Consider the following 12,963-nt stretch of genomic DNA (forward strand, 5'->3'; position numbering starts at 1 on the left):
CAATAACTTCAAACCGAAGCCTCTAACCAAAACAGAGTTTCTCTAATTGGGTTATCTCACTTTCTTATTTTATCTGTGTCGTTCGTTTTGTTCAAAAAATGTATTAATGTTTTGTTTACGCATCCTGACACTCATTTGTGGTCACACCCTCACTGCTGCTGTAATGTGTGAGTAATCAAACCTTTATTATATTAATCTCTCAATCAAATATTTTATCAAAACCTACACGATATCGCTATCGAGGATCATGTACATTTATCGTGAAAAATCCGTGTGGGGTAGGTTGAACTTCTGAAAACAAGCGTTTGAAGTTAATGATATCCATATCCTCTGAACACCAAGTCTCATTAATATTTAGCAGAGTATGTGTATCGACTCCATTAAATATAGCTAAAATATTACAGTTATCTCTGATCACTTTAAGTGTTTGTGTATATCGCTGAGTGTACTTGGGTTTAGTTTTTTTGTGTACAACAATACCCGAGGGTGATTTATGTATATTGTGTTGTATTTCGAAATAGTGAGTTCTGTTCATCCCATGCCGCACGTGCGAAATGCTTTCGATGGGAAGAAGTGAATGCCTTCAGTGCACAGACGATATCTGTGTATAAATAGATCACCGTAGGTAAAACTCGTTACATTACGGATAGTCTTGTCAGTCAGCGGTCTACTTTAAGGACTTGCACATGGTCAGCTGTAGAGGTATGAAAATGTATTAATTTCTTGTGTATAAGATATAACTATTGTGCTACCACGTTTATATTTGCGTGTTTGCTATGTAGCTTTGGTTTACGCAGTATAAGCACATATTTATATTATTGTTTGCGACTTAGCAAGGGATTCGTATTTGTAATATAAGGCTACATTATTAAGAAATGTTTAGTACAGTTGGATTCTTATCGAGCATGGTTAGCTTTACATCTGAACCTGTTGCTTAGTAAGTTTTGTGCTGATCTTTCAGAGAATCATTAGCTAGTCTCCTTACATATAATATTTAAGCCGTTGGCTAATTTTAGGGTTCGTACAACCGATTGTATCTTTCGGGACTGTAAAGATGGTTTGTGTATCTGTCCCTTTTTGTTTGCATAATTTCACTATCTAAGTGAATTCATTTTACTGCATGAGTAAAATTCGACATTGTTTATTAGATGAGTAAACTATATCCATCTTTTCATCTTGAAATCACTGTGAACCTTTCACTCCATGACTTTGTATTTTGTAAAATAATTTATTTGTATTTTTCATTACTAAGTATGTGTCCAGCATTATATCATGATATGCAATTAGATTATTAATAAATCCATAGAGGTCGTCTACTGATGGGGCTTCGTCAATATCGGTGATAAAATCATTAATATCATTACCGTTTCATTCAACAATTTTGCGTTTTCATTAAATTCTTCAAGCACATCGTAGCATCTCTGATCATCTACGGATGGTGCAACCAATCATAACTTATCCAACTTGAGTATTAAGTATTAGATTGAACAACAATTGTGTCTTTCCAGACCGAGATGGACCTATGATAATTGCTCTGATATAATTCGGCAGATCTGGATGATGTTTTACTGGCTCTTGCTTTTGTGTCGTTTACAAATCAATGACATCCATGTTAAAAAAGTGTAATAAATATGGATTTTTATTGTGTTAGATGTAGAGATTCCATTTCCACAAGTGGATTAACAACATTAATAACAAAAAATAAATAAAAAGCGTGAGGTTACAGGCACGTGTGTGAAATGTGGTACAAAAATATATAAATCTATCTCCCTTCAAAAGTCAATGAAAACAGGTGGTGATATCGCTGATAATTGGGAAAATTACCAGGAATTCCATGGGCTAAGTATTCTAGAGAAAAAACACATTCTGGGACATAATTAGTGTGGTCCTGTAACCCGGCTTGATATCCAACTTGACGAGCAAGATCAACCAAGACCTGGAGAGTATCCAATTAATTATATTGATCAAGCGTGTCATGTTCATGATGTAGTGTATAAACGTAAAGATTTGCAACAACGACATATTGCAGATGTGAAGTTGATTCACTCATTAAATTCCATAAAAATAAATCTCTCAGCGAACCATTAGCTAATTGGATGGTATGATCTGCGATGAAAGGTAAACTTGTATTAGGAGCCGGTAATTAATGAACCGAGTATTATAAAATAATGGAATCGCTTTATCATAACCCAAGAGAATATTGGAAGAGCTGAGCACTATTAGTAAACTTGCTGATGCAGCAAATGTCACACGTTCTGTTGCTGCAAAATGGTTTGCATGACAGGCAATATGGCAAATGTATCCATCACCACCTAAAAAACAGATACGCACATTTTGATGTCAGCGCTCATAATGAAGTTCATCAAGCAGATATTTTTCTTTTACCACACGATACTATCAAAATTGTTAGACGTCAATCACGTACATGCAAATACGCGTTAACTGTCGTTGAAGTTGCAAGTAGGTATGAAGAAGCAGAAACACTATCAATTACAGCAGCAGCTGAAGTTGCATCCGCTTTTGAACGAATTTATCAACCAGAACCCTTGCGATGGCACAGTTGCAAGAGGCCGATCCTGGCAAGGGATTTTTTGGTGCAGTATCATCTTTGATGAAAAAACATAAAGTTAAAATCAGACGAGGACATACCACAATTCGTCTTGATCAGGCAAATGTTGAGCAATTTAATCTAATACTGTACTTGCTGAGCGGTTATTTGGATATCAATATTCAAAGAAAATAATTCTAAAATATATATCTCGTGAATTGGTTGCAAGACAACCAAGTGTGATACCTGCATTAAAAAATGCGATTACTCATGCAATTTTTATGAAACCCATTAATGCAATCACTGAAAAATATACCATTTCACCGACATGACTTTTCAAAACAACTAGTACTAGGTAATGTGACCGTAAGTTATTTATATGAACCTGGCGAACTTGAAGGTTGTTCAAAAAGAGCGACTGATCCTATTTGGAGTGTGACGATTCATAATATTTCCAGTGTGGTAGACCTGCAATTTACAGAATAGATTCTACTTCTCCTCAACGTGAATTTGTACGCGAACAAGTACAAGTAATTCATGGAGACCACAATTACCACCGCGTTCACATTTATGAGCTAGCACCTCGAGGTCGATTACATTCGAGGTAGGTCAGCATCATCTTTTCACGTGTGACCAAGACTACTATTAATTCTATCTACGGTAAATTGTCTTGGATTATTATTTGAATACTGTCACAATATTACTGTGTTACAGCTCACACAATGATTATTTTGTTGTTGTTTCAGTGTCATGATAAATTCAGCGTCAAGGACAAAGTTACGTTTATTTTTTTTATTTGTTTTTTGGTCACATTGTTATTACTAATTTGTTTCTTACTATATCATCGTTAATTTCCTGAGTTTGATTATTATGTTTTGTGAAGACCATGATAACCTACCGCAGCTGAGATATTCTTCTAACTCGAGACACTGTGAGATTAAATAAGTTTGACCATTCGATACGATCAGCAATCAAAACAACTGTGTCGGAATTAGTTAATCCTTGAGATGAATGAATCGTCATTGAGTATCCTAGCTTCCATGCAGTGTTTTCCATAGCTAATGCGCTCTCAGCAAGATTGACAGGAACCTGAACAATATCATTTCATACAAGATTGTGTTTCTCTGACGATCCTAATACATCAACGTCTATATTTTGCCATCGGGTATCTGCTGAGCAATAACGCAATGGTATGGGTAGATTTTAACATTTTTCTTTATGTAACAAAAATAATTGTTGTTGAAGTGTATTACTACCTATCTTCCTACTTGCAACTATGAAATCATCTGGTCTCCATATATTCCAAATATTGTTTGTAGAAGTTTCTGACATTATGTCACGCATTATTTCACGCTGAACTTTATTTGGTGAATCCTGAATCAAGCGCCATATGTCACATATAATATTACCAGACATGCATGTTCGAAAAAATATAAACAAATCATGACATTTCAGTACCGTGAAAGTAGATAACTCTGTCAAATAAATCTTTCTCCAGTACATTAATAACGCATTTCTACCGCTTGTTCCTAGAAGACTAACTAGCGTGATGAATTTTTGTATTATTTGTGTCATCGTAACTAATTAAATACAATAATTTAACCAGGTGTGTCATAATTTGTATCAGTGAAGTAATATAAATTTGTAATAGTTCAAATTAGTGAAAGGATATTTATACCTTCTAGTTTCGTCTCCGATAAATTAAAAAAGCCAGAAAATTAATCGCCCACTTGTGTAATGCAGTATATCTCTTTGCTATACAGAAATACATGTATTTTAACCTTAACTTGGTCAGAAACATTAATATGATGTGCTATTAATTTTACAGTGTGTTCTGTTAATCGAAATAAATCCACGCTGCAGCTACTCATTATAATGATTATTTGTAGTAATCCGGGATAGGTAACGCTATAATAATTTCCGAAACGTATTTCAGTGGGTCCGTGGCGCAGTGCTAGCGTGTTGGAATCTCATACTCTATGTCTGGCGTTCTAATCACATGCTTGACAAATTTGTCGATGGCAGGGCCATAATCGCAATGTTTCATGACAAAAGCGGTGGTCCACGACAAACTCGAACTTCAAATGAAATTGTACTCCTTCCCACCATGTCACCCAGTGGTGGGTGCTCTTTTGCACTCTCCCGGGTTGATTAATGGGTGTGTGTGCAGACTGTTGAATGTAGAGAAGGCTCCATATATGTATTGTGCCGTCATTAGAATTAAGTTAGAGAAGATTGTATGTTGTGCAGTCCATATAATTAAGTTGTATGTTGTGTGTCCTTAGATTTAAGATTGCATATACGCTGTAAGTAGCTTAATACAATGATATAAATAATTTTATTTTAAATAGATATTTATTATATAATGAATTTTGAAATAATTAATGTTATTATTTCTGCAATTAAAAAATTAAAACATGACGGTATACAAATTCAACTTGCTCCTGACAATTTTTCTTTGTGATTTTGAATCTTTACAAAGACGAAAATTCGAGTATAGATATACGCTACCAGCATAGTTTATGTTTATAAAGCTCATTCAGCAGTATATGTTACAGTCTTTGGCTACTTTCAAAGATATATAGAAATTGAAAACTTCGTCTAACTTTCACGCGCGATTGGAAACATTTTATCAGAATTATCTCACGAATACGAAAGAGAAAGGATTATCAATATACGTGTGAGAAAATTAAGACAGATTATGTCAGATCGTGAAAACGAAAACACTCTCGTTAGTGAAAGTGAAAGTGCTGTCAGTGACTTTAGTAACAACGTCACTACAGGGGATTATGAAAGTGAAAGTAGTGAGACTGATGAAAACGAAAGTTATGGCAACAGGGGTCCCTGCCCTGGCTAGTGATTGTGAAAGTGAATATTTATTCAGATTATAATATTTGGCCTTGATTGTTCTGTCAAGAATTATTAGTATAATGTATTGTTCTGTTTTCAGTAGGATTTTTAATATTTTAAGTACCATTTACCCTATCAAATTATATAATCTAACTGGTTTTCATTATTTTAAAAATATTTACCCCATGAAATTATGAAATCAATGAAGAATAATATAATAATGATGATCCATATTATACTTATTCTGATAATAATGTTTACTCAGATTATAATATTTATTATGTAATTTTCATTTTTCAGTAGGATTTTCATTATTTTAGTAGTCATTTTACCCCATCAGTAATGAAAATCAGTCATATTGTCATCATTTTTGTTACGTTTACCAGACCAAATTATAAAATCTGACTGATTTTCATTACGTTAGTACAATTTTACCCCATCAAATTATAAAATCAGTGAAGAATAAGATAATGATATTTGTTCAGATTATAATATTTATTATGTAATTATTATTACATAATTTACTTTTTCAGTAGGATTTTCGTTCCTTTAGTACTATTTATCCCATCAATTTATGAAATCTAACTGATTTTCATTATTTTAGCACCATTTACCCTATCAAGTTATGAAATCAGTCCAATGATCATTATTTTATTAAATTTATCCCACGAAATTAACGAAAACACCAAAACAATAAAAATTGTTACAAGTATATAAGATTTGTTTAAGAAATTATTATTGCATAATTTTTTCGATGACATTTTTATTATTTTAGTAGCATTTACCACATCAAATTAATAAAATTGCTTGATAATCTGCAAAATTATGGGTAATATACCCATCAATTTGATGGAATTGTATGATAATATGAAATGTTATAGGTAATATGCCCATCAATTTGATGAAACTGTTTTATTCTAAATCAGATTTTAATGATAAAAAATATTGATAATATTTCTTCTGATCTAGATATTTATTCTGGTACTGATGCTTATTCTGATAATGATATTTATTATGTAATTTTCTGTTTGCAGTAGGATTTTCGTTATTCTGAGTATTATTTACCCCACCAAATTATAAAATCTGACAGATTTTCAATATTTTGTGTATAACTTACCCATTCAAATAATAAAATCTAACTGATCTTTATTATTTTAAGTATCATTTACCACACCAAATTCGACAATCAGCGAAAAACTTTTATTTTTATTCTGATAATAGCATTTATTCTGAATACGATATTTTTAAGCCGATCAAATTCAATAGACGAATGTGCATAACTCAGAATTTGATCTCTATCACACGTGATCGTAATAATATGTTCTAGCTGCATTTCATCGAACTGCTCCTCCGTTAACCAAAATTCTTCATCGCCGTATTAATCAATAATAATATGAACAATAAATTGTTTTGCCTTTATGGGGATCATGTCAGCATTGTTCTAACGGCACATTCAGGTAGATCTTTGTTGTATATAAAAACTCTCACGTGTTATTACATTATATAATACCCTTTTGATTAAATAATCAATTTGTAAAACGAAAAGATCCTTATGATTAGAATCGTTAAGACTTTACTTATATATTTATATTCAAAATCTCTTTTCTCAAATCAAGAACGTTTCCGGATTGGTCAGTAAGTTTGAAATGTATCCTTGATAATAACGGATTATGACATCTTATATAAACCGGAATAATGGGTTCTTGTACAAACAAATATGCAGGAGGAACTTGAGGCTAAATGTATATAGAATATATCCTTGCTGGGCCTGACTAGATTCTTCAAGATCTAATCGATAGCTGCCATAAATTACATCACATACAAGATGTACTGCAATAGTTGATGTTATATTTACAATTGCTGGGGAAATATGACGATTTTAACCGTATGGATCATTGTTATACCTGAGAAAACCTAGAGAAGGGGCTATTTTTCTCCATCAATCAATAATTTTAGGAACGTTTTCAGAGATAATATTAGTGACTGATTTCTTACTTCGTCGGTTTGAAATCCTGGCAGTAAAATATTTATTAAATAATCTTCAGCTATTTTATAATGATTAGCAAATAGTCGCCTAGTACCTTTTCTGTTTTTTGTTTTGTTTCCTATAACATAAGTACTAGCATTTATTACCTCAAAAATAGTTTGATTAGCATACTGAAGATTTGATACAATTTGATTTGAATGTTGTATTGTTTCAATAATTTGTCTTGTTAAATCGTTATTATGATACTCCAGAATATAATTTTTAAATAACTGTTTTAATTTCGTTGGTATAGATAAAATGTTCATTTTTAATTTTATCAGCTAATGTTTTAAACTAATGTTCATAAAAATATCAGCGGAAGTTTTGAGATCATAATCAGTTATTGATATTGGTGTTTACAGGAAATATTTTACCACCAGAAAAAATTTATTTATCCCTGTAACGCTATGGATAACTATTTCGATATTCTGGGAGTTTTATAATGTTTATTTCGTTAGTGGAAAAATCATCTCGTTTCGGTTTTGGTGGTCCTTGATAAACAGGTGGAACCTCTGGTCATCATAATACGGATTTAATCGACGATAGATTTATATCTACCCCAGAATCTAGCGAATTTATTTATATCACTGATGATAACGTTGGTTCGTGAATAGTGATAGCTATCATAGATTCACTTTCAGTAATATATTGAATTCTGCGCTGAAATTCATCATTTATTTGTTCAATTTCATAACTACCTGTAGAAATAATAACTTGCCAATCAAGAGTTCCATCTTGCTTATTTTCATACGAAATACCAGAGAATTATTTGCTTGCAATCTGCCAAATGAATTTGATCTAATATTTGGCCAATTAGGATCTACTCATAATCGTGCAAGTGCAATTTCTTTAACTGTAATTGCAATTGGAAAGTTGATGCTGAACTCAGGATTGGTCTACCTTGCTGATATCATCGTTATTTTTGATGGAGTTGTATCAACCACGAGCTGTTGCAACAGTTCTTGCGATGAAGACATTATTATTAGAATTATTTTCTAAATCCCTATTTTCTAAATTAGGCGTAGATTCTATCACAGTCAATACGTCCTTGTAAATCATAATCATTTCTGTGAACTCAAAATCTGATATTTTTCCATCACTGCGGTTTGATGATATCAACGAGGATAATTTGGGGTATGCTAGCGTCGCTGTGTGTAATTTTATTATATATCCATGTAATTTTTTATTTGTGAACTTATATATTTTATGCGATGATATTAAGAACACCGGCAATTGCTGTTGCAGCTGAAACACCGTGTTACAACTGTTATTGATAACAATACTCCTGTTGCAGCGATAGCAGCAGACACAGAATACACAATTATGTCAACAGCATCTACACGTATTGCGATATTTTTTTATACTTTTACTGTATATTCGTAAACGATATATTTTAGTTTGGTTTGCCACTTGCATGCTTGATTATATCAAAAACGTTGAACGTTAATTGGAAGGTTCATTATAGTTTAATTACTAAGTAATTAATTGAGGTGTTTCCAGACACCACAAGTCAGGCACTGCCGTTAATTTTGTATCAGATGGTTCCAGCATAAATGTTTCTTCTTTCCCTTTATTTAACACAATAGACACGGTTCTAGAAAAATTATCGGTTGAATGACGCTAAAGATACGTTGTAAATATACTAAACTTTGCACCGCTGAACACGGACAGTCTATATACACCAGTGACTTCCGCGGTATGTTTGATAATGTTATTTTGCTGTGACCATGTTTTTAATCCTGATGACACTGTGTATACCACGTTGATGATCTGTTTGTGAGGAATTTTAATTAGATTAACTGTTTAACAATATCAGGGATTCCACAGATGACACCTTCTAGTTTTTGCTTCTTCTAAAATCATCAATATTACTCTGCGCTAATCGTAATTAGCTCTAAAAATGATTTAGAATCTCTGATAACACCTAATCGTTTATTAATCGTTTCAATTTCTGACATAGCTGTTTTAATATCGCCGAGTTTTGTGTTTCAGAGTTTTATTTTAACAACCAATGGTCTTCCAAAGAAATCATATGCGATTTTGTTGACTTTTTGAGAGTTTCTACGAAGATTTGAAAACATATTTACGTGAACGTTATACTCAGCTCACAGCGTGGATAAATTGGTATCTACTGTAATATAATTATTATCTTCATTTTTTTTTGTTACGGCATCTTTATCGGATTTTGGTTCTTTTGAATCGGTATTAGAATTACCACCCATGTTGAATTCACCTGTGATCGTATCACCGGTGGATCGTAAACGATCATCAAAACGTTTTATAATTTCATTTCTGGTAGATGCGATTGATACATTTGAATATCTGATTCTACCGCTGTCAATAGATACTGGAATGTTACCTGTGATAGCACCGAGAACTCTACGAACTATTTGGGCCCATTTAATATTAATCGTCTTTAAAACACATTATTTACCCTGAAAAATAACAACTTCATCCCGGTCAAATCCGGAGAGGTTCATAAGATCAGCAAGACCATCTCTGGTAGCGCAATTCGACTAATCAATATCATCCTTTTTCTTGCCTCCAGTGATTGCACTGGTTGGAGATCTTCTGTAAATATCAACCATTATACTTTGAGATCTGTTTAAAACGACGCGTCTACTTGTATACTCGTGCACGACTTAATGAGGTGGTATTGTTGATGCAGATTCGGCGTCGAGTGCAGCAATTACTTCACGGCCACATAATGGCGGATCAGTTATTTTCTGTATTGGTAATGTTGAATACCAGATCGGATTTTGAAGTCCGCCGACGTATTTTAAAATTTCTATCAACATTGCCACTATAATAACTTATTGCTCTGTTACCATCTATACCACTATGAAAATGATCTGCTATGTTACCAATTATACCACTACGAAAACGATTTGCTATGTTACCAACTATACCATTATGAACGCTATCTGCTATGTTTCCAATTATAACACTAAGAAAACGATTTCCTATGTAACCAACTATACCACTACGAAAACGATTTCCTATGTGATCAACTATAGCACTATGATAACGATTTGCTATGTAACCAACTGTACCACCATGAAAACGATTTGCTATGTTACCATCTATACCACCCACTATGAAAACGAGTTGCTATGTTACCAACTATAATCACTATGGAAACGATTTGCCATGTTACCAACTATAACCAATATGAAAACTATTTGCTATTTTACCAACTATACCACTATGAAAACGATTTGCAATGTTACCAAGTATACCACTATGAAAACGATTATTTGTTATAAACTATAACCACTATCAAAACGATCTGCTATGTTCCCAATTATACCATTATGAAAAAGATTTGCTATGTTGCCAACTGTAACCACTATGAAAACGATTTCCTGTTACCAACTAAACCACTATGAAAACTATTTGCTATGCTACCAACTATACCATTATGAAAACAATTTGCTATGTTACCAACTATATCACTATGAAAACGATTTCTCTATCATTTAAACAAAACTGTCCTGCGTTTTAAAGGAAGTGATCTAGTGCCGAGGTTCATTGGTCATAGTCTGGTATCCTACTGTGTTTACACTTCTTTTCACTAAGTGAGAGAAGCAATAAAGGCTATGATACCATTTTTACGAAGGTAATAACATCCACTAATTATCACATTCAACAAAGCTCGATATCTCACTAAGGGAAGCAATATAGGCTATCTGACATTTTTACGCTGACAAGCGATCCTCCATACTCTTGACAAAAATCGTCAGCAATTATCACAATGACTAAGCCGTACATCTGACGATGATATGGCAATAAAGCTAAAGGGATTACTTACCTCTTTATATCGATTAGAACTGAGTCTTTATGTTGACTCTCATGAGGGATACCTGTTATATTTTTGTACTAATATGCTGGCGGCTGGTCACATTAGAGAAGTGGCCATTTCTTGAGGGGTACTTTTGAACACAAACTTGTCAGTGTCAAGGGATTTTGGATGTACAAAGCGGTTGGTCACTAGTCAAAGGGGGTGCGTTCAAGAGGGGGACTATGATACTGATTTTCGTTTACATCTGTTCTTTGACGTGTTTCAATATCGTATCAAAATAATTTTGTCCCTTAACATTCGCACAATGTAGAGCACTCTTTTAAGTTCCTTATCTATCACACTTAATCCCTGGTTTATGTTTATCATGCTGCTGTTTTTGTTTTACATATTAAAGGCATTAAGAACTGTAATAAACTGAATGACGATTCTTTTTTCGTTTATAATAGTAAAAATGACCTAACCAATACAGTAATGGAAAATAATCCCGACTGCTGCTATGGATACTGCAACATATTACACTTTCGCTTACTTACCAGTATCTCCCCCATCTTCGCCCTGGCCTTCCTGAAACACAGGAAGAGTATCATTAGAGACACGTTGAATTGGACATGAGTTTATATGTATATATAAAGTCTGTACTTGATGATTTTTGAAAATTTGATTTTCTGGGTTTTAACAGGATACTGAGCACATTATTGGCTTTACCAAGTCCGAGGAATTGTGATCGAAGTGTAGTAGCATAGCAATAAATTATTGCCTCGACCCTAGCATAACCTTAGTAAGGGTCCCCTCTTAATAAAAAGGTTGCTTAATGGGGAGTTTACGCTCGTACCGGGCTTTCGAATATTTGAAGCGTCATTCAGTGCCACATTAGTATTATGAATGGTACATTTTATGCCTGCCCTGCATTTAACAATCCTTTTAGTAGAAAACAATGTTTTGCACAGAAATAGTTCTCAGTTCAGTGACAGTATCTTTGACCTCTGACCTCTTAACTCCCAAATGCATAGGTTTATTTTCCTTGCCCAAAGTGCAAGCCATCTACAATAGTCATCAAAAGTATGCCATGTGGAACTATTGATATTGTACAGAAGCCAGTATGTCTCCTGCAGGAACAGCGACCTTGCCCTTTCATCACCGAATTAATAAACTGGTGAAAGAAAATACAAACAATGTAGAGGTGGCATCTTTATATATCTGCAGTGCTTCAATCGTATCATTGAACTCGGTGATGAAAAATAAAATATGCCAAAGATGACAGGTGTGTTATCTTATTGGCCTTCAAAGATCATCAGATGTATCAAACCTCTGGGCCTATTGCAAGATGTTGCTACCATATGGAACTATGGGGACGTTATGACGAAGCCACTATAAGGGCTCAGAGTTTATGTTTTGCTCCATTATGTTTGATGATGCATTTACAGAACAAGCTGAACTCTTGATATCAAACGCAACCATTATTTAGGATAATGGAAGACATTGTCCCAATGTTACAGACCCTGTCTAATGCTTCAAAACATTTTGGAAAGATGACCAACCAATTTCCAGTGTTGTCTTCATTAGATTAAACACTCTCATAACTCTCAACTATTTCCGAACTCGACCCTGCAGCAGTTAGATATATGAAGAAAATAATTCATAAAGGAGGAAAGAAGCAATCTTCAGTTGGAGCGGATGGAATTCCTATGATGCCATGTAACTGTTCTATAATGTTAGTCACAACTATTTTGTACGTTC

The 12,963-nt window shown here is 33.6% G+C and overlaps 1 protein-coding gene across 2 annotated transcripts in view; it reads right to left on the bottom strand.

The window, feature by feature from the left end:
- The window catches only part of LOC149789586 (uncharacterized), a 160,504-nt gene that overhangs the window by 21,455 nt on the left and 126,086 nt on the right, over positions 1-12,963 (bottom strand). For both annotated transcript variants that reach the window (XM_089971608.1, XM_089971609.1), the window contains exon 5: positions 11,760-11,790. In XM_089971608.1, the coding sequence (XP_089827734.1) occupies positions 11,760-11,790 (31 nt within the window). The remainder of the gene's footprint in view (positions 1-11,759; positions 11,791-12,963) is intronic.

This window comes from Sinohyriopsis cumingii, chromosome 10 (assembly GCF_028554795.1).
Source record: "Sinohyriopsis cumingii isolate HCF-2022 chromosome 10, ASM2855479v2, whole genome shotgun sequence".
Lineage (NCBI taxonomy): Eukaryota > Metazoa > Mollusca > Bivalvia > Unionida > Unionidae > Sinohyriopsis > Sinohyriopsis cumingii.